The sequence below is a fragment of the Sceloporus occidentalis genome, unplaced genomic scaffold, assembly GCF_023333645.1.
Source record: "Sceloporus occidentalis isolate IW3139 unplaced genomic scaffold, rSceOcc1.0.p SCAF_2, whole genome shotgun sequence".
NCBI classification, from domain to species: Eukaryota; Metazoa; Chordata; class Lepidosauria; order Squamata; family Phrynosomatidae; genus Sceloporus; species Sceloporus occidentalis.
This window is the reverse complement of record NW_028316982.1, coordinates 47,174,204-47,197,670: the sequence shown is the minus strand read 5'-3', so window position 1 is coordinate 47,197,670 and position 23,467 is coordinate 47,174,204. Positions and strand designations below refer to the sequence as shown.

General features: G+C 39.7%; 1 protein-coding gene across 9 annotated transcripts in view; it reads right to left on the bottom strand.

Moving 5' to 3' along the window:
* Window positions 1-4,283: 4,283 nt before the first annotated feature.
* Window positions 4,284-23,467, bottom strand: part of LOC149318233 (period circadian protein homolog 2-like) — a 47,855-nt gene continuing 28,671 nt past the window's right edge. For 6 of the 9 annotated variants that reach the window (XM_089509268.1, XM_089509267.1, XM_089509272.1 and 3 more), the window contains 11 exons: window positions 23,281-23,415; window positions 22,953-23,061; window positions 22,516-22,681; window positions 22,301-22,428; window positions 19,129-19,332; window positions 18,655-18,915; window positions 17,206-18,068; window positions 14,204-14,390; window positions 13,918-14,107; window positions 7,835-7,985; window positions 4,284-7,262 (listed from right to left, as the gene is read on the bottom strand). In XM_089509268.1, coding sequence (XP_089365394.1) covers window positions 7,116-7,262; window positions 7,835-7,985; window positions 13,918-14,107; window positions 14,204-14,390; window positions 17,206-18,068; window positions 18,655-18,915; window positions 19,129-19,332; window positions 22,301-22,428; window positions 22,516-22,681; window positions 22,953-23,061; window positions 23,281-23,415 — 2,541 coding nt within the window. In that variant the 3' untranslated portion in view covers window positions 4,284-7,115. Of the gene's footprint in view, window positions 7,263-7,834; window positions 7,986-13,917; window positions 14,108-14,203; window positions 14,391-17,205; window positions 18,069-18,654; window positions 18,916-19,128; window positions 19,333-22,300; window positions 22,429-22,515; window positions 22,682-22,952; window positions 23,062-23,280; window positions 23,416-23,467 lie in introns of those variants that run through there. The other 3 variants (XM_089509271.1, XM_089509273.1, XM_089509275.1) reach the window with 3 other exon arrangements.

Genomic DNA, 23,467 nt, shown 5'->3' with positions numbered 1-23,467 from the left:
AAATATTCCAATACTATGTTCAAGTGGGTTGCTGATTTGTTTCTGTCTATCACTGTGTTCTTTTTTCACTTTTTATACAAGTAGAGAGGTGCCTTGTGTTAACACATGTTTAGATTCTGTAGAAGACAGCCTGCTAAGAAAAGCTACAAATTATGTAGGAAAACCGCTCTTGGAGTGTAATACTTCAAAACGTAAGTAGCAGAATGTGTGTCTGAAAACTCAAATATATTTAAACATATGAATGAAGTTTTGCTTATAGAAAATGAGCATCCAGTCTGACTTCATAAACGTTCTCTATATCGAATTTCTCCCACCATTCCCATGGGGTAGGATTCATTCATGCAAGTCTCCTCTATCTGTCATGTAAAATGTTACTGTGCCAAAACAGCACTACAATGTGATGATGAGCATCTTGTCAGATGCACTTCTATTATGGCCCCCCCCCCCAAAAAAAATAAAAATGTTAGCCACTCTCCCCATGCTGAAAAGGGCTTTCCACACTGACCCCCCCCCCCTTGCAAAATATAAAAATAAAAAATTGCCCAGGATAAAACTGATTATTGTGCAAATAGCAAGATGAACAAGAAAGGCCAATGAATCAACATGTCAGAGGTAACAGTGGAATATGGGTAAGACTGGTAAGACTGGCAAAATCTCTGGTAGCTTTGTCATGCTCATATAGGCTTTCTACAAGTGGACAACAACCAGATTCAATGGAAAACAGTTTATCACTACCTCTGGTGCCGTTTGTTCCAGTTTTGCAAGCCCTTTGCCTTCTGAATGCTTGTGTGTATATTTGCTTTCAAGTTGCCTATTGACTTATGGTGACCCCATTCATTTCAGAGGGTTTTCTAAGACAAGGAATACTCAGAGATGATTTTGCCAGTTCCTGTCTGTGAAATATAGATTACAGCACCCAAGATTCATTGGCGGTCTCCCACCCAAGTACTAACTAGGGCTGACATTACTTAATTTCCAAGATCAGATGGGGTTTGGTGCCTTTAGGGTATTTAGGCCAGCTTTGAATGCTTATCCATACCCAATGAAACAGGTCATTTTCTCTTTGTTAGTAAGAATGTAAGAACACTGCTAGATCAGATCAAAGCCTGTCTAGTCCAGCATCCTGCTTCCCAGAGTGACAAGTTCCCCAAGTGACGTTCACAAGCAACACACAAGGCCAATAGTCCTCTCCTGTTGTTTTTTTTCCTAGCAACTGGTATTCAGAGACAGAACCCCAAAAGTAGCCATTGATATCACTACCTGACAGGGGAAATATATGGGGGTGGTTATGAAGCATATGTCTCACTTTCCTCACATCTCATAACAGTTTGAGGTCCATAGACAAAATGCAGCTTAGCCTAAACCTTTACTTAATACTATCATAGCCAACCTCTACCCTGGACAACATCTATATTTTCTCTTGCTTCCTTTTTCTTTCCTCTTTCACCCATCACTTCCTCCAGGAAATGTTTTTGTATTTCATTAAAATACTAGAAAGTGATGGCTGTATGAGTGAAGTATAACCTGTCTTGTTTGGATCAATGTACTTTTAGCCTTTAAATTATTATTATTTAAAACTGTTCAAATTGATTTTATTGTATGCCACCCTGTGAAGTAGGAAGAAATATAAACATTTTAATGAATAAATAAGAAACATGCAGACACACTGTTGGGTATTCTTATACTGCTGTTTCACAACATGCCACTGTGTTTGCATGTGTGCCATAACAGACAGAGAGGACAGCCTTTTGCCTCTCAGATTACTTCCTGTTGGCTTCAACCAGTATCAGCACACATTGACATTAAAAAATTCCATAGTACCTTTGAGGATGAGCAAAAAAGAATTTTCTAGCAACTTCTGATGAAGTGGAGTCCACAAAAGCCTATGCTCAAATTGTTTTCCCCTGTTCTGCTTCTAAGGTGCGACAGGAATCCTCCATATCTTTTTACACTGAAACACACTAGCACGCCTATATCTTTGAATACTAAACTGGTACTGATGCGGTGGCTAGGAAAACCAGCAACTGAAGATAGTACTGTAGGCTTCAAATATGTGAGAAATTTTATAATAATCAATAAACACTTCTAAGGGGACAGCTCTAGGGTCCCCTAAGAATACACACCATGTTTCAGATATTTTCATTTCAAACCCTTGAAACTTTTATTATTATAGCTTTCTATACTGTTCTCAGTGTGATTTCTAGACCCAGCTCTTGATCCTGCCATGTTCAGAAACCCAGCTGAAGTGAGAGGAAGCCTTCTGTCTGCTCTCAGGCTGTGGCACTCTCTGCTAAAGGAAGCTTGTCTAGTCTCTTCTCTGTTGTCTTTTCATTGGTAGGTAAAGATGCTCCTATTCAGGCAGGCTTTTGGCAACTGTTGGGCTTCTAAGGACATGGTAATTAAGCCTAATTGTTGATTTTTTTTAAAAAAATGCTAATTTAATAGTAACAATAGTACATCTCAGGTTTTGTTCCTTTAGTTTTGTTGTGAGCTGACTTGAACTTCAGGAGAAAAGAATACTATAAATGAAATAAGTGACTGTTTCCCCAAATGTTCAGTGGTTTTTATAAAAAGTAACATTAAAAACATCAAAAGCTGATTTAGCAATGGAAACAGGATTTCAAGTACAGCAAAGGATTAATTAAAAAGGAAGATCTTTCCCCCTGTTTGAAATGAAAGCAGAGATAGCTTTCTTCCACTCTCCTGGGAAGAGTTTCCAGTTTTAGACAGAGAGAGAGGAAAAAAACAACAACCTCTGAGCTATTGCTGTTCCAGCCTCCTAGTCAGGAGAGCTCATGAGTTGCATATGGAAAGTCTCAGATTCAAAGTTGGCATTCCATGGTAGGACACCCAAAAGCATTGTGTCTGCGATGTTGGAAAGACCACACTAAGTTAGGTTAGAACAATGATCTGACTTTATATAAAGTAATGTCCTATGACATCAGCTGGCTACTGTGATCATATGGGGAAATGTTCCTTGAGTGTGAAGGGTCCCAAGTTGTAAGAATATTAAAGATTTTAAAGCAAGAGTGGGAAAAACTTGCTCCTTCAGATGTTGGACTACCTCATGCCTGACCATGGGGCATGTAAGGTTGGGAATTAGAGTCCAATATCTCTAGAGTCACTGCTCCAATTAAAGGTTAAAATCAGTGCTTTGAATTGTGCCCAAAAGTACAATGGCAAGAAATGCAGCTGACGTATAACTTGTTAAACATACCCATTCCAGTATGACAATATGAACAGTGCTTTTAATTTGTTGAGGATTCTTAGCCAACTTCAAGGCAACATAAATAGGCTATAACTGCAGTAGCTAAACCTTTGCTGTTACAAGAGAGGAATTTATGACCTATCGAAGGCAGTATTCCCTGAGCTCAGTACTTTCCAATGTTCTGGACTAGTTTCTATAACCTCCAGTGGTAAAGAATGACATTGACAATTTTGGGCAACTGTCCATTTATAGCAGTAACCAGCTGGGTTTAACCCATCCAGACAGACAAGAGGCAGCCTTGGATGTCATGACTTTCCCAACTCACAATGACCTGTCAGTATCTTTGCAAAAGACCCGTTCAAAACATTCCTGGCAGTTGTGACAAGCGGTTGATTCTGATGCTGCAGGTGGAGACTGTGTATTAATGGTTGAAGAGAGAGCAAAGAGATATGAGAGATAAGTCAGAAGGATGTGCTAGAGATACGATTCTGATGGGTTTTAGCCAATCTAGTTCATCCATGTAGGTTATGGAAATTGCTGTTGTATAACTTTCCTCTTTGCTTGGGCATTCAGTCTAGTTTGGGGGATATGTTGTTCAGTGTAACTGCAAAACATCATATGAACTGTAGTCTTATGTAAGCAAAATTAAGCTCAAACACAGCAAACTCCCCAACATGATTTAGACCTAATTGAAGGATGCATGAAGAGTGACATCTAGAGGATAGAAATGTTAAAGAACAAGCTCTTTTGTTTGTCCTCCTCCACCTTTTGTTTAAATAATCTCTAACATATGTATTAGCTTAACAACGGAATTTTGTTCTTATATCCCCCAAATGATGGAACCTATCATATAAGGTCTGAGTCTAGATGTTATTTTTAAAACTACAACTTCCAGAATTCCCTAGTCAGCACAATCACTGAATGGGATTCTGGGAGCTATAGTCTAATTGGGAGCAGTAGTCCAAGTCATCCGCTGCTAGATGAGGCAAACAGTTCATTTTAAGAACTGAAAGCCAGATACAGTATAAAAGTCTTTCTCACAATATTTTAACCAGCTATACAAAGTACAAAAAGATAACATCTAAAAATAACTCTGCTTTATTTTCAGTTTTTCTAGAAAGCATTTAATAAAAATTGTTACAAGTGACAAAAAAACCCAAAAACAATATATTGCACAAGATACAGAAAGCACTGTTTACTGATGGAAAAACAATGTATCAACAAGATTTTCTCCTACTGACCAAGTATATTTAAGCTAAAACAGTCTACAACAAATCTGGAGAAAGCTGGTTTCAATATCCTGTCTAAAAAGAAGGCTTGCCATTTAAAAAATTCATAAGAACTTTTAAATATCACCTTGTAAATAAAAAAAATTCACTGTAAAAATATTAAGACACCCATAAAAGGCTTTAAATACATTCTCTCTTTATCTCTCAAGTTTCATTAAACACACACACACAGATACAAACCCAGCAGTGGAGATGTCTATCAGAATTAATACACACCTGTAAGTCTCTATTCAAAATACTAAACCATCTTGTCACAATTTAGAAAGCTACTAGTGAGATTTCTGACTTTTAAAAATAAGAACAAAACAACAGATATTCAGTAGCATCTCAAAAAACAGATAATGCTCAAAACCTCCCATAAGCCAGGCACCAGTTCTTGCCAAATGTGGAACAAATCATATATGCCTTCCTAGACTGTGACCTTTCTTTTTAGTGCTAAGAATTTTCCATGTGATTTAAATACAATATATAAAGCCTGGGCATAAGTGATTGTAGAGCCATATTTAAGTGTCATTAGATAAAATTTAATTTCTCAAGCTGACCCTGACTAACACTTTTTTTAAATTTTAAGCACAACTTATGTATGATATGCCAAATGTACTGGCATTCTTAAGTTATATACAAATATCATTTAATTAACAATAGGAATTTAAAATACATTTAGGAAAAAGTCATCTCAGGATTCATTCCTACATGCATGTCAGTTCACTACTTTTAAGATGACACAAGTTGCTTTAACAAAAGAATGTAGTGTAAGTGCACAATGAAATATCATTTACATTTTCCCTAGAATATAAAAATTAGGAGATACCAGAAGAAACTAACAAGAACAAGCTGAAAATAAATGACGTTAATTACTAGGTATAATACAGCTGTGCAATTTAGTGACCTAGATAATATTACCAGCTCTTAAGCAACTGATTATGTAATAAAGATTCACATTCAAAGATGCATATTAGGAGAGAAATCCCAAGAGAAAGAAAGAAAGGAAAAAAAGGAAGAAAAAAAGACTTAATGCATGATTGTCTGGGGGCATTCTTCCTTTAACTTTCTGCCTACTTTGGCTTTGGTTTCATAAGCACAGAATATTGTTGGACTCAGTGGCTAACTGGTTATACCTTGTATGGCAGTTAATATGCCACATTTGATAGCAAAGCATGAGATGAATGTCTGGAAAAACAACACCTATATGTCTCCCTAGATGTATATACAGTTCTTATACACGGATTCAAGCATCCATGGTTTGAAAATGTTCCAAAAAAAAGTATAAATTTCAAATATCAAACCTTGATTTTCCATTTTTTATAAGGGACACCATTTTGCTATGTCATTATATTTAATGGGACTTGAGCATCCACGGATTCTGTTATCCACGATGCATCCAGGAACCAAACCCCAGTGTATAACAAGGGTCCACTGTAGTTGCTTACAGATTATTGTTGAAGTGTAATCAACGTGGCAAATCAGCTTCTACATTGTTCTACACGGAGTAAGATATGTACAATGACCAAAGAAACAGTAGGGAGAAAATTGGCCGTATTTAGCTGATAAAACACTTGTACTGGTTTGACAAAGCAAAAAAGACAATTAGAAGCTGTGGCCTGAGCTGCATCTTTTTCAAAACTAGACTTCACTCTATGAATAATCTTTTTTTAAAAAAGAGTAATACAATTGGTTTATTAGTACACTATTTTGTTCACTATAAAGCTGTATTATGCCAATGTAGAGGAACTACATCAGCTTTAAAATTAGTATCTCTCTATTAGACAGACAATACCAGAATTATACCAGAGGTAGTCTTGACAACATTTAAAAGATGAGGCAGTGATTTTGTTTTTCAGTACTATTGGGTATTTCTATGCTTCTCTGCCCAAAACTGTTTGAGAAGATAAATTTTAATGGCTGATCAATGAGAAAAAATAACAACTGTAACATTTTAACAAGCAAGTAATTGATATAAAATTCTAAGGATAATGTATTAGAATTAAGAAAAATATGGTATGGTTACTGTATGATGCTTTAACACTGATTAAAAAAAGATTTTTTTTACATATGACTGTTTTAGTAAGTTGAACAGATATTTGGACACTGTAAGAGATGAATATTTTAGAATTGTTTTTAACACCAGGAAATCAGAATACTAATATATCAAATGAAGTGAGGCAGATGAAGTTCAGCTCTTTAGATAAACCAAACACTAATGAATTATTTGGGATTTATTATCTACTCAATCTGAAATTTATTCAAGATATTCTCAGACTGAAACATAGAGGTTTGGAAATAATCTATCAATGAAAAATGAAGACTGGAAAGAGATTCTATAGTTTCATGACACTTTGTGGTTCAATGGGATTCTGTGTAGTTTTACAGAAAAATAACTATTTCAGAATCTGAAAGGGCTTTAAAAAACACAAAATATACATTTTCAGCAATGGCTGCTAGAGATGGAAAAATGCACAGAGGTTTATCACAAATGACCTTTTTCTAGAACAAAAAATGCATTTGTTTAATATAAGTGAGATTCATTTCACAAGAAACTAGCTTAAAAACCTTTAAGATCTAATGATGAACTGCAATTGTTAAAAGCAGCAGGTGTTGCTGAAATGGATCTTTATGTATTAGACATCTTCATGGATGACTTGGTTCAGTGTATCAAAATTATTTTCCCCACATACTTCACTCATTTCATTAAGCTCCATTACATGAATGTCTCCATCTTTTGTGTAAGATCCACTATTAACGTTTTCTTCACAATACATACACACCTAGAAAAAGAGAGAAAAAGTACCACACATCTTATTTCAGTATAATTTTGTAGTCTGATATATTACAAGCTGTACTTAGTTACAGGAACTGAAAATGTTCCTGTTTAGGAATAGATTATAGAAGCATCTCATGTATTGCTATCTTAAGGAGAGTTATTTGTATGAATAAGCCTGACTGAATAGTAGAATTAAAGAAATAGTATGCTGGGTTCAAATGCTCCAATTCAGGAGTCAGCACCATGTAGTCCACAGCTATATACAATCTTTAATCAATTTCTGTGGCCCAAGACCACCACCCCCTTGCATGTACCACCACATTTTGGTATAAGACCTTGGTGTAAGCAAGGACAAAAGGCTGCATTTCATATAAGCTGCTTCTTTTATGGCCTTTTAGCAGTTTTCTGCCACAATCTGTGGCACACAGCATGTCTGGTGGCAGGGAATGGCCCTGGATCTATCAGACACCCAGTTTTGCTCTTAGATGAAGCATATATCTGATGAATGTACCTTTTATAGCATCATGCTTAAATAAAAGTTAAGTTTTATATTTTAACACAATCATTGAAACATACAGAATTAGCAACCGTCTCAGGAAGTTCACCCATCTGAATCCATGGATGCACTTCAAGTAGCTCTCTTTTTTGATCCTCTGTAAACTTAGGCTGAAACTTCTGCATCTGTTTCAGTTTCACTTTGTCCTCTTTTAAAACAGCTTCCAAGTTTCTAAAGTAAATAAATGAACAATTTTATTTCAATTCATGCAGATCTTATTAACAACTGTAAGCAGAATATTGCATATAAATGTCAATGCTGAATTATAATTGTTGTTAGTTGAAAATCAAGTTACAAGCAAATAATATTCTTACAGTTATAACAGTCATCAGAATGATTAAATTAGTATGGTTTCTATTGATACTTGATTGAAACAGAACACAATTCTGTTTGCTGAGATGTAATGTAAAAAAACAAAAACAAAAACCTCTCATACCAGAGTAAGGGAAAACCTTTGATAGCAGTAAGAGAAGGACAGGTTGCTTACCAGTAACTGTAGTTCTTCGAGTGGTCACCTGTGAATTTACAGAAATGGGTTTCCTGCGCCTGTGCAGAGACATTCGGAACCTTCTAGAATCACTAGGGAAGACTTTTTGGTGGCAGCTACACCTATCCTATATATACTTCTAATGTACCCACTCTTTTCCCTCAGTTCCAATTGGATGCCACATAGAGGCACGATGAGGGAACATGAGAAAGAGCATGACATGACCTGATGGGAGGATGGGCAGGTTTGTGCGAATTAAGATGAACACTTAAAGAACTACAGTTACAGGTAAGCAACCTGTTCCTCTTTGTCGTGTTCTCTAGGAATCACACAAATGGGTTAGACTAACAAGCTAAAGTCACAGGCGGAGTGGCATGACATCATGTATAGTAAATCAAAATATGTTTTATTTGAACATGCAAGTAAAAGGCATGCAATGCAACAAACTACAATACAAACCAAAAAGCAAAACTGCCCTCCCAAGAGCTGCATCATTTCTTGCCCTGGTGTCCAGCCTGTAGTGTGAGATGAAAGTCAATGGCTGGGACCAGACTGCAGCTTTACAGACATCCTCTAGGGGCACTCCACTGAGAAAAGCAGAGAACGTTGCTATTGGCCTAGTAGAATATGCTGGAATCTGAGCTGGCAGGGTCTTCCCTGAGAATTTGTAGGCTAGATGAATGGTAGCAGTCATCGTTGAGAAATGCTGAGGAGTGACTGGAAGTCCAAGCTTCGAATCTGAGTAGAAAACAAGAAGTACTTTGGAACATCTCAAAACTGAAGGATTGACTGTACTGAGAGTGGGTGGTATTGCGTTTGCCAGAGGAGGAAAAGGATTATGAAGGAAATCTTTGTCTCCTCGACCCCAATGGGCTACAGGGCCTTGACTGGGTGTGGAACAAAATGTGGCAAAGAAGAAGACATACCATATTTCTTTGCTGTTGTCTTCTTTTTATAATCGTGATCCAACTTCTCATCTGTCTCTTTGTTAAAGAGGCCAGAATTGTTGGAGGGCATATCCTCAATAGTAGCTTGGGCTTGATGGCCAAGATCCAATGCTTGAAGGCAGGCTTGATGACGGAGGGCTATCAAACCTGACAGGACTTTTGAAACACGTTCCACAGAGTGACAGTCAGAGTTGATTTGTTGAGCTTCAAGAGAATGGGCTTTGGATTGCAATGCGCCAAAGGATGGTCCTTGTCTGGGAGCTTATCGAGAAGGGGAAGAATTCTCTCCTAGATATGCTGTTGATAGGCTCCCATGCAAGCAGAGTAACTGGCAACACAAAGGCCCAAGGCTGCTGCACAATACAGTTTGCGATTCCTACCAGTTTCCTGCCCTCCTTGTCCATGGGCATCAATGAAGTTTGAGGAGTTGGCTTCAGTTGGGAGGCCTCTACAATAGCCGAGTTCGGCCTTTGGTGCTTGACAAGCCAAGAAGAGTCCGATGAAGTTAATCTATAAAGGTTGTCCATCTTCTTGGAGGTTGAAGGGATGGTAGCCAGGACAATCCAAGAGCGTTTGACAATATGAGCCATAGATGGAAGAAGCTCAATGGAAGCAGGGGCAGGAACCTTGGCTTGAATCCATCTATAAATGGAGTTCAGAGGTTCACCATTATGGTGTACCACTTCCAAGTCCAGGGCATTCGTCATTTGAATAACCTATTCTGAGAAGAAATGGACATCATCATCAGTTGGAGAAGCAGACTCATGCATCACACTCTCATCAGAAGAGGACTGAACATGGATTCGAGTCTATGATGAGTCCGAGTCAGGCAAAACAGCACAAGGAAAACACCGGAGAGGCCTGTCAGCAAAAGATTTATGACACAGTGGGAGTTGTTCAGTATGTGCCAACACCGACACACAAGGCCTTGAGGATGGAGCCGATTGGAGAATCACCGAACCCGTAGAAGAACCTCAAGGACCCTTAGGAACCTCACAGACATAGAGCTGGAGATGGCATTCTGAGTCAACAGGCACATAATAAAGGCCAGTTTCACGATCGAACAACAAGTTGTGCTGGACTCAATCTGGGCTTCAGATATGATCAATGTTGATATCGACACAGGATCGAGGGTAGGATCCATAACAATTGTTGGTACCAAAGTGGAAATCAGCTTCAGAATGGTAAACTGGAGAGGCTGAGAAGCGATCATGGACTCGAGCCTGTGGAGAGAGAATCCTGGTGGTCAAGTGCAGTGAGAGGGGCCTTGGAGAAGGGGACCGTCATACAGGAGAGTCTACCAGTTTGTCTTCAGAGACCGAAGCAACCTGAGCCTCAACAAGGGGGTTGGACTGGATGGCCCTTGTGGTCTCTTCCAACTCTAAGATTCTATGATTCTAAGTTGAAGTGAAGGTACGAGAGATGCAAGCTTATCAGAAGTTGGTTTGTCTGATCTGGTCACCTTCTTAGAAGAGGAATAGGAGGAAGAATGCTTGTGTTTCTTCCACTTGTTTCCCTTCTCTCTCTTGTCAATAGCCTTCTCTCCTTTCTCACTGGCCTTCTTAGGAGGCTTGGAAGTAGCCTCGGTTGCAGCTGAAAAGGATTTCTGCTTTTTTGTGGGGGGATCCTCGGGTTCAATGGCCTCCATCGAGTGTCAACTGCCAGATTCGGGTTGACGTTTTGCTGATGATGGTTCATGACTCAAGAAGCTTGGGCGAGTGACATCAGCTTGATGAGCAGATTATGCCGTCAAAGGCCTTCGATGAAGTGGAGATGGCAGTGGACCCGAGATAGTAGCAGTTGGGGGCACATGAAGCTTCAAGGCCCTCTCATACAATAGTGACTGCAGGTGGGAGAGCCATTTTTTTCTGGCCTACGGGGTAAAGGCCCTGCACTGGGCACAAGTCTGCATGTTATGCCCCTCACCCAGGCAGAGCAAGCAACGACATAGATTGAGAGGCCATATTACCAATCCGAGGTGAAATCTATAAAGACCAAACAATGTCCACATCACAAGGTCAAGAACAGTCAAGGTCAAATTGAGTCAAACTGTACGCCAATGCCAAAATCCAAAAGAAAGCCAAAATCTAAAGCCAAAATCCGAGGTCAAAGTCATTGTAATTCGAATTGATAAGCAATTCTAAGAATCAGTTCCTCTGATGCTACTAGCATGGTGGACAAAAAGGAACTGAGGGTAAAGAGAAAGAATGCTAGGGGTATATATAGGATGGGTGGAGCTACGGCCAAAAAGTCTTCCCTAGCAATTCTAGAAGGTTCTGAATGTCTCTTGTGGAAAACTCATTTGTGAGATTCACAAAAACCATGCCGAAGAATCTACCATATCTTTGCTGGAACAATGCAGCTACAGCATTACAGACTGGCTCATGAATCTTATAAGGGTGCCTTCTGCTCTGGTCCCAATTCTAAATTCCACTCAGAATTTCAACATCAACTTAGTTTTCTGCTGATGTAAAGATGTAGTTTAAAATATTTTCTTCTCATAATTTCAGGTCAGAGGGAGAGTGTTCTCCAAGCCTATTCCACTTATCTCACTATGGAGCGTTACAGACCGCCGCTTTGCGGCGGTCTGCCGGCGCTGCTGTTTGCTCCGCGAGGGAGCCGCAGCAGCCAAACCGTGCGACTCCCTTGCGGAGCAAAAAAGAAGCTCCAAAATGGAGCTTCTTCCTGCGGCGCGGTTATGACACCGCGAGGCGCCAATGGCACACTCACGACGTCATAAGCACCGCGCGACGTGTGGACGCACAGCGTCCGCTACGTCAATATGGCGGTGGCCGTGTGGAATGGCCGCCACCATATTGTACGTATTGACTACGTACTAGGGTTAGGGGGGTGCGGAAGCACCGCCCCTTCCTAACCCTAACACGTAGTCAATACGTATTTTATGGCGGTTTGTAACCCGCCTATGGGTTCCATCAAAGCTACTGTAGAGCAAGTAGATGCTTCTATCATAACAATTAAGAATACTGGAATAGGATTCCTGGGCAGAATGCATCAGTGCAGTATTGCCCTTATTAGTTGCTCTAGTCTATAAAGTGTCACATCTTTACTACTTGGAACATTGCTGAATATCCCCATTATCTGCTCAATTTTGGAGGCATTCAGAAGTAAGAGTAAGGAACCTCCTAGTAGCTGCCTTGAATCCCATCTTGGGAGAAAAACAGGATATAAATTCAACAAATCAACCAAACAGCCATCCAATGTTTGGCCTCCAACTCCTATCAGTTCCAGCCTCCAAGGACAGTGGGAAGGAATTATGAGAGGTGTAGGCCAAAACAATGGGAGGACAAAAGGAAGAGATCTGTAAAAGGTAATTAGATATATCTTAGAATTAGATACACTGTCCATCAGAAGGAGACATTGTGTGGCTATAGTCACAACCAAAGTTTTAGAAGTAATTTCAAATACTTAAATTTTAAAATAATAAAAGGAAGCTTCTCAACTGCCCATTCAAAGATATATCTGTATTAGTATGTAAAATGAATATGTGAAGAGATCTTGTAGCACCATTGAGACCAACTGAAAGAAAGAAGTTGGCAGCATGAGCTTTCGTAGATTTCAGTCTACTTCCTCAGATGCATGTGCAAATGCTGCCATCTTTTTATGATAAAAATATTATACTAGTTGTGGTCAGCCACTGTGTTCAAATAAGAAAAGTTTTTTGATATGGCACCAGCAGTGGCCGTTTGCCTAAATGCTCTAAAGGCACCAGATCATGTCTGATCTTGGAAGCTAAGTAGGTCAGTACTGATTAGTTCTCGGATGGGAGACCAACAAGATATTTCAGAGGAAGAAACTGGTAAAACCACTCCTGAGTATTCTTTGCATAAGAAAACCCTATGAAATTCTTGGGGTCACCATAAGTAAACAGGTGACTTGAAGGCAAATATGCACGAATGCATGCACACACAAAGCAGTAGTTATCAACCACACACAACACAGCTAATGAAGATGAGGAGCATCATATGTAAAAATAAACACATAAATGAAGAACATTTTTTCAAGAGAATCCTTATTCTTGTGTTATATGTTCAAACCATAAAGAAAAAAGACAAGTGAGAGATGGAGATAAAATCTTAAAACTATAAAAACTGTAGGAATTTAGATATTCAAGTCATTATGTTATGTTGGCCAGTTCTGTTGCATACTCATAGTTCTGGACTATGTAAAAAGACTATTTGAAGGGAGGAATCCAACATACTTTTTTGTTTTGCTATTGCCTAAAGACCACAAAAACAAAAGAGCTATCACATGTGCAATGGTAAAAACCAACAAGACTCTGCTAGTACACTACCTTCTTCCACTAATATTGTGTTGGATTATCCTAATTAAGCATTGGGCTAAGACACTATTACACTTCAGACGTAGACTAATCATTGCATAATATTTGGAAATTAACTGCCAAGTTTCTAGGTTTAGTTTTATAATGTAGTAAATGTAGTAAAAACTACATTTATGCATTGGCTGCACAATTCAGTTTGTTTTAAAAATGTTTTTATATTCAACTGAAAAAAATAAAAGAAATATTCAGAAGAATTAAGTACACCATTTCAGTCAAACATGTTAAAAAATAATAAGCAATATTTACTTGAAGAAGCAGTTTACATGGACTAGTTTAAACTTCCAAAAGCTTTTAAAAAAGCAGAATTACCGTGATGGTATCTGGTAAGTCATCATAATAGCATCATCTGTATTTGCCATCAGCAGCCAAACGGGATCCTGGAGAACATATTTAATGAACTGCTCACTTTCTTCCATTTCAGGACCTTTTGTTTTATGATTATTTTCGGAGGAGTCAATGCTTCCAAAATATTTGCTTGTATTACTTGTCTCACTACTTCCTTCAGAAACAAAGCAAAACAACATTTTCAATCACGGAGGCCAGATTTGTCTATTTAAATATCCCCATGTTTTATCAACTGCATGCATAATTCTACCTGTTCCACTGCCTGACATATCACATCCATTTGAACCAGATCCTAAAGACTCAGCAGCAGCTGAAACACCACTCCTTGATGAAGCAGACCCAGTGCCTGAACTTGCATCTTCTTGAAGCAGAATATCAAGTAAATCACTTGATACAGAGAAGGCATCACAATTTTGAGCTTCCATTGGAGATTCAACCTTAACAGAACAATAACAAAACAAAATATGCACTCTAAACGTTTAAGAAAGGTTATTACTTTTAGCAATGAATATTGGGTGGGAAAGTTTTCACCCTAAGGTTTAGGTCAGGGGTAGGCAACCTTTTTGAGCCGGGGGCTGGGTTGGTGTCCCCCAGACAACGGGGGGGGGGGGGGAAGGAGAGCCAAAAAAAATAAATAATTACATAATTAAATAATATAGGACAACATTTTCAAATGTAGGGCACATTTTTTTAAAATGGAGGACATGCAAAAAAATTTGATGATTTTTAAAAAATGTTAATATAAATGCATATTTCTTAGGCATGATCAAAATGGAGGATATTTGGGCATTATTCCTAGGCAGATGGCAGAAATGTACTTCCCTTTCTGGCCAACCCCCCCTCCCCCCATTCTAAACAGCACATTTGGGCATTGAACATGGCTTTACTTAACATGGCCTCTTGCATATTTCAGAGGCTTATTGCATAACCAAACTCTTTGGGTTTCACACTGAACATGGGTTCACATGGCTATGCATATTGAACATGTCAAGGTGGTTTCACAGTTCTTGCACCAAGTGTACTTCTCAGAAGTGTGTACTTGGTCAAGGGACTTTGGTTTTTCTTCACTGCGCATGAGTTTGTAAAAATCACAGCAATTTACATTAGCCTTGCCTCAGAGGCTTTCTGATATCACTATCACCATTAAAGAACCAAAAACACACAGAAAAGGCACTTTGGAAAGTCACACTCTCTCGGCTTAAGAAACAGTGCCTGCATGCCTCTCAAGCTGACTCATATCATCATCATCATCATCATCATCATCATCATCATCATCATCACCACCACCACCACCACCACCACCCCCCTATCACTGTCAAAACAAGGGAGACTTGTTAGCATTAAAAGCACCCAAAACACACTTTGGAAGGTGACACTCTCTCGGTGTAAGAAACAGTGCCTGCATGCCTCTCAAGCTGACTCTCATCATCATCATCATCATCATCATCATCACCACCACCACCACCACCACCACACTATCAGTGTCAAACCAAGGGAGACTTGTTAGCATTAAAAGCACCCAAAATAAAAATTTAAAAAACCTTGAGGCCTCTGGCCACTCACCACCTCTTCCTTCCTCCTCCTTCTGCTCCCTCACCTCCTCCTCCTCCTCCTCCTCCTGCTCCCCCTCCTCTTCCTCCTCCTCCTTCTGCTCCCCCTCCTCTTCCTCCTCCTCCTTCTGCTCCTCCTCCTTCTGCTCCCTCCTCCTCCTTCTGCTCCCCCTCCTCCTCCTCCTCCTCCTTCTGTTCCCCCTCTTCCTTCTCTTCTTTCTTCTCCTCCTCCCCCTCCTCCATGTGCCGCGCAGCCTGGGGACGGTGCGGAGGAGGCAGAGGAGGAGGAGGTGGGCGGTGCGGGGAGGCAGGGAGGGCGGCGCGGGCCCGCGTGGGGAGGCAGTGAGGGGCTTCCCCCTTTGGCTCCTCTGCCCCAGGCCGCACGGCCCTCCTCTTCCTCCTCCGCATGGTGGAGGAGGAGGGCAGCGCAGTCAAGCGGCCCAGGAGGCGGCGGCGGCAGCGGCAGGGCTGGGGCCGGTCCTGACACCTCCGTGGGCCGCATCTGGCCCGCAGGCTGGGGGGTTGACCTGATTTAGGTCAAGCATTTTGAAAACTAAGCAGGGTCAGCTCTGGTTAGTATTTAGGTGGGAGACCACCGAGGAATGCCAGGAGCTATAGACTATATTTCAAAAAAGGGAATTGGCAAAACCACCTTTGAGGATTCCTTGCCTAAGAAAACCCTATTAAATTCACAGGATTGCCATAAATCGACATGTGACTTGAAGGGGCATATGCACACTTACACACACACACACAAAGAATTTCAGCTTCACAGTCATCTATGAAAAAAAAAACTTAGAACAACACTTGAGGTTTCCAAGCAATGGCTAGTCTACTGGGATGCTCTAGCTCTGGAGAGCCTGCACTGAGCAGGGGTGAGACTAGATAGCCTACACAGTCCTCTCTTCTTCAATGGTAAGTCTCTACAATGTGCAGCAAGCACATACAGGTTAATAGTGAGATTTACTATGTGTCCACATAGGAATCTCTTCAACAGTATTTGCATCAGTAGAGTTCGTGTGGCAACTCAGTATTACTTATGTCCCAGAAGTTGATGCAGCATTAGATTAATGTGAAAACAATGCAGAAAGGTAGTTTGGCTCTCATTCTACAATTTATGCATAGGTATGACAAACTTCCTTTGAAGAAACTTGGCCAAAAAACTCTATGACAGGTTCACCTTAGGGTTGCCGTAAGTAAAAATGAACATGCATACCAGCTGTGAAGAGCACAAGTGTTAAGACTGATCGTCTTCTCTTTGAAAGGCATAGAAGCAGCAACTAGTAAAGGATTTCCAGTGTATGAAAATAAAGAGCTTAGAAAAGTTACTTTTTTGGATAGCATCCAGAATTCCTCAGCCAGGAATTCATACAGATATCTATTCTTCTGGATTGGTGGTGGTTTGAGCATTGGACTATGGAAACCATGGTTCAAAGTCCTGCTGCACCATGGAAATCCACTGGGTTACCTTGGGCAAGTCACAGTCTCTCAGCTTCAGAGGAAGGCAAAGGCAAACGCCTTCAGAACAAATCTTGCCAAGAAAACCTCAGTATAGGTTCACCTTAGGACCACAATAAGTAGGAAATGACGTGAAGGCATGCAACAACACCACATTACAATTTTCAACATGAAACATAATTTGATTTAAAAAAATATGTTCTTTGGCACATATATTTTCCAGAAAGTTACAGAGAATGCTTACAGGGGATGATGCTTTTCTGTTACAGTCTTCTGATATCATGGGTTTGCTAGTGATACATCCATCTGTTACAGTTCCATAGCTGCCCAGTGGACCAGTGGTTCCACTTTCAGTCACTTTAGGCATTTCTTCTAACTGCAAAAGATTTAGCTGTAGAGGAGAACTGCAACGTGATTGGAATAACGTCGTTGAGGCCTGATCTTGTGGACCCAAGGACTGTGGAGTACAGGAACGGGATGGTTCATTTCTGGATTCTATGACAGGGGTCTTTTCACTATCTGCTGATGCACTATAATGGAATTGTTCTGTTGGAAACACTGACTGTGGAGGGAATGGGTTTAAGGCAGCAAATGGCGGCTGTGTTGTAAGCAGAGACTGTGAAGAGAAAGAAGGCTGACTAGAAAATTTAGGTGGGTCAGGATAAAGCGTTTGAGAAACAGTGTGGTTCACCTGAGGATATACATAGTTGGGGAGTACAAGTGCTACCATTGGAGTCACTAGTGGTGCAGGAAATTGTGATAATGGCAAAGCACAATGATTTCCCAATTCCTGTGATTCATTCAAACCAGAAAGAAAAGCTTCAGGACCTGATGGCATAGTCCCTGTAGGTGGAAAAACTGGAAGTGGAAATGCTGGCATAACTGCAGGAAAAGGCATGGTGGGGTAACTTGCTTGGGAAGTATCTGATGGGGACCAGGCTGTAGTATTTGGGCCCAAATGAGGAAACCTGTGGGGAGGTTTGGTACCAGACATTGTACTCTCTGAAGATTCATGTGGCTTATGTCGTTTTGACTTAGATTTCCTGTTCTTCCCAGTTTTTTTCCAAGAGTGATCTATGCCAGAGCCATGTTGTAGTCCATGAATACCTAGAGAGAAGAGAAAAAGAAGCTTTTAAGGAACATGTTTTATGTTTTAGTTTTAAAGCAAATGGTATTATGACTCTTTTCTGAACCATCATCCCTATATATGCCAGGTGACTGTTTGTCACTTATTTGCAGGTGGGAAGCATTGAGTACATATTCAGAAAGAGTGGTTTTGTCTCTTCACAGTTTCCATGGCTGAGCTAGTCTTTAAAAGAAGTTCCAGTTCTGAGAGTCCTGGCTTGAATCATGTGCCCTCCCCTTTCTAATCCTGTCATTTCTAGAACTGATTCCAAATCTCTGTAGAAGGCAGAAGAATAAAAGGCACGTGTTTCTTTTATGCAGCAAATGCTAAATCATGTTTCTTATAGTCTGGGAAATGAAGGAAAACACTGTGCATTATTAAGTATGCAAATATAACCTCTCACTCATCTTGTTAACAGTTCTAAGGCAGGACTTGAGCTTCAGGAGTATACATTATTTTTCAAGTCATCTCTAATATAGGTTTTATATTCAAATTCTGCTTAACTAAGCACTTTATAACTTGAGTTCTGTTCAGATACTGATTAATAAGTGTTAGAAAGATTCATACCATGTTCACCAGGATGTTTTTTGTTTTTTTCTTGAAAGTAGTAATTGCAAGGAAACTGAAAAATATGGAACTTTTTGATTTCTTTGCACTTGTTCAGGAAGTTCTGCTCTTCTTTTTGTGTATGCACTGCAAGGACTTCTTTTGTTAGTCCTAATTTCTTAAATGTCTCTTTCTCTTGGTTCTTTTGGGAAGTGCTAAATTGTGGAGCAATAGGTTGGCTGTCTGTGGGTTCTGTGCCAGTGGGACCATCTTCGGTTATTTCTAAAACAAATTGAATAGCAATGGAAGAAATCATTTCATTTTCTTGATCTTCCAACAACACAGTGTTTACATGATTTATCTGCATCAACTTCTTTCATTTCCATAAAAAAAAGAGAGAACATAATAATCTTCCAGTTAAGTTTACAAAACGTCTACAGTCCTTGTAGAAACTGTAAAAGCATTATTTCACCTTATAATAAAAGAGTACTGTACCTAATTCAGGTTGCGTTTTTTTGTCTCCAACATGAACTATGGTACTGCTGTAGCTGCACTGACTGGTAAAAGATACAACACTTTCAGGTTTTCCAGGTAAAGTCAAAGAAGTTAAGTGAGTGCCAACAACAGTAGAAGTATTTGTTTTGTCTGGAGACTCCAACACTGCAGGGCCTATATGAGTTTTTGATCGCCCAGATTCTACTCAAATATCAAGCAAAAGTGGGGAAAAACACATAGAAAGAAAAGAACAAGAATAATTCTTAGACAAATAAAGCACGATATTGCAGGAAATAAGTCATCCAACTCTGAATACAGACTGCAGAGCTTCGGAGAAACAAAAAATACCACCACTCATTTTCTGACATGACAAGATACAATGATTTTTTAAAACACAAACTTTCTAGAAATTGATTTATTAAAATAGGCCAGATTAAGTGATCTGGACTATTTGGTTAACTTGGGGAGGAGGATAATCAATCCAAAGTTGCTCATACAAAAGTTCATGCACAGGAGCAATTTTGCAGGTGGGAAAATTTCATAATGTATGCTTGTACTGAGAAGGGGGACTTGGTTGTTGTTATGTGCCTTTAAGTCATTTTCACTTATGGTGACCCTAAAGTGACGCTGTTATGGTGTTTTCTTGGTCAGATTTGTTCAGAGAAGGTTTGCCACTGCCTTCCCTTGAGGCTGAGAGCATGTAACTTGCCCAAGGTCAGCCAGTGAATTTCACAGTCCATCTGGGAATTGAACTATGGCCTCCAGCGTTGTAGTCCAACAGTCAAACCACTATCCCATGCTGGAGAGGAGGAATCTTATTTACCTCACTGGGAGAGGGTGGAAAAGAAATTCAGCAAGGTTAATTAAGTGCATACTGATGTGTCCCTTTCCCCTACTTGTAATGATACAAAACTGAGGCTTCTCTCTCTCAGAAGGGAGATAGGGAAAAGAGGGTGATAGGGACAGGGAGTCAGTCAGAGGAAAATAAGTGACTATGGATTTTGGGAGCTGCAAGTGACTGGGTAGTTTAGACATTAATGTGTTATTTAAATGTGTCTTAATAAACTTCCACATTTCTTCTTCTTCTTTTTTTTTAAACAAAAAAGCTCAAAACAATTTCTGGTCTTCTTACATTGGTAGAGTCTAGTCTACACAGAACACAGACAAATATATGTGATAGCAATAAAATAGCAAGTACATTTCTATATCCCTTATCAGTGCACTTAAGCACTTCCAAAGCGGTTTACAAAGTGTAAGCTAATTGCCCCAAACAAATTGGGTACTCGTTTTAGCGACCTTGGAAGGATGCAAGCCTGAGTTGAGCTTGAGCCCTTTTGCTGGTATTGAACTTGCAACCTTAGGGTTTTGTGAGTGGCTGCAGTGCAGTCATTTAACCACTGCACCACCAGGGCGCCTGTTCCCAAGGTAATGAATCCCCTATGTGGACCAGTGTCAGTGTTGTTTGGGTGATTTGCTGTTGCAAGCATGACCAGACTCTCCACCACCTTAACAGGCAGACAGAGACAGTTGTAAAAAAACCCCACAAACAAATGCAACCCACATAAGTGGATGCTTATTATTCTGCCCTATTTCTTTTACCATCTTTTCCCTATCCCCCTTCAGACAGAGACAAGCCTCAGCTTTGTATCACTACAAAGATGGGAAAGATAATATAGATATAGGATAACATGGTAATAGAGACGGGTCAGTCACCTAGAGGAAAGTATTGACTATGGTGTTGGGGAGCTGTGAATGATTGAGTAGCTTAGGGTTTCATGTGTTATCTAAATGTCTCTTAATAAACTTCCACTATGTACTATGTCGAAATTATGATCTTGGAGTAAGATTCCTACATAACAGTTTTCCATTATTACTGTTTGCATGGTGTAAGCAGCATGGGGCTGGGGGGAGGATGATCAATCCTTAAGGCAAATTTTCTTCCCCAGAAGTAATGTGCTTGTTAGGTTGGTAGAGAGTCTGGCCACTCTTACCACAGCATACCATCAAAATAACACAGCCACTGGTCCACACAGGGGCTACCTTAGGGTACCTAATCCAGGAAGGGGTTAAGAAAGGGAAAGGTGTGTGACAGGAACCCAAGGTTTGGAACTGCAGAGCCAGTCTGGGAAGGGGATCTGTCACAACTAATATCTCCTTTCCTCCATAAAAGCCTGTCTAGGCTTGAAGAACTTCAGGGGAGGTCCTTCTGTCAGTCGTGCCATCAATCACAGACATATTTGGTAGGGATATTTTAAAAAAGACCTTTCTAGAGACCCTAAAAAAGACCTTTCAGTGACTGTTCCTGGGTTGTAGAACTTCCTTCCAAGCCAGGCTAGACTGCCTTTTCTTTATCATCTTTTAGCAGGCAGACAACAGCCTTTTAATTCAGATGGACATCTGGCAACTGGCCGGCAAATAAGGAAGGATCCTTTAATGGTTAGACTACTATATATTTTAATGCGTGTCTTTTTAATTCAATTGTGATTAAACATTATAAGTTATTCAACTGTGTTTTACTATTATAATCATATGTTTTTATAGCCTCCCCCGCAAAAAACCCCCCAAAACAAAACAAAAAATCTGCCACTTTGAGTCTGTTTTGGAACAAAGTACATCAAATAAATGACTGTGTTCTTTTCCACTGCATCAATATCAAATATTTTTCCATGTGTACAGTTCCTATCATTTTTATCAAGAACTGAACATCACGTTTGTCAATCTTTTTGGCCTGTATAAGTCTGAGGCTAAGAATGGAGGATAAAATATGATGACAAGACAGAAGCAGCATTTGTAATTTTCATGTTTCTCAGGCAAACCAGATGTCTACCAGGGTAAATCTTTGTCTAGTTAGTGTGGTTAGGAATGCATCCTAAGTACGTATGTAATCCAGCCATGAACTGCCTTACAAATTAGCCTTGGCCACAACATATATAGATGTTATCTTAAGCAGTAACTTGTATCATAACTTCCTCTTCCCACCTCTGATACTATCCAGTATTAGAACATATAAATGATATTCTTCCATTGTGAATTTCCCAGTGCCCAGAAATAACAGCTAGTGAGAAAAGAAAAATTAATGTAACAGTGTATGCATTCTTTATTATAGTACTTGCTATAGCAAGGGCAGAGAGGGCGAGACTAGATTAGGATGAGGGGGAAAGTCACAAAATACCTGTGGGTGTTTTAATGCTATCATCATTCATTTTCTTTTTGTGTATCTCTGTATTCAGTGAAACAGCATGTGAAGTAGGTTGAGACTTTTTCTTTATGGTATCTGCTGCACTGCAACTTTCCAAATATCTATGGGCAAAAGCAATTAAAATATGCAGTTAAAAAAGTAAGCAGTTACACCTAACCAGTTTTTTATTGAACTGTACTGTTGCTTACCTGATAACACTATCTAAGCAGCTGATCTGCTGATATGAATACACAGGCTGTTCTCTCCAGGCCAGTTCTTCTCCAGCCAAGCTTCTTTGACAAGCAATCCCAACAGTATCATTTTCAGCTGACTGAGTGGCACTTTTCATATGACCATACTGATCACTGAGTTTTTCTGTATAACACAAGAACAAGAACACCTCATCATTTTTATGCACTAATCCTTCACAATCAATCTACATACATGATAAATGCAGTCCTGGGAACAGATGTGGCAGCTCTAAGTGTGAGAAACCTATGGCAAACTGTTTGTGCAAAGCAACTACTAGAAACAAAGCTGGACTGTATGCATTTGACCACTTATTTTTGACATGGTATTCCTGGTTAAACTGTTAGAACCAACTGGACAGCTGTTTTGCTTATAAAAAACAACTATATTGTCATACCTCCATAAGATATTTTTTGATTTTCAAGCTTTGATCTGGAGTCAAAGGCAACATGCTCTCCTGTATTTTTAGCCACAGGTCTATCTTGGCAAATACCTTGGGAAGAGTTCTACAGTGGGGAAAAACAAATGGTCACTAAAAGAAATGGTTTTAAGTTAGGTTATACATGGTAAATTCTAACTGGGGAGAAATAGTGGGACCCACTGTGCTTCACTGGCTCACCTCTTTAAAAATATATTTTTAAAAAAATTCCCAGGGCCACTGACTAATTAGACTAAAACCAATACATTAAAACCACTAGGATGAAACCATGCAGTGAAAATCTTACAGGCTTGGGTATCCTATGGATATCTTCATTATTGTTCCCATTGCTGTCACTGGAGGAAGCCACACTCATTAGGTGTTCGTGCGATCCATTGCTGCCCAAGCTTCCATAGCCACTAGAGCCACTGTTATGTACAGGCTAAACATAAATATATACACACATATCTCAGTGACTATGGACATGTTGTTAG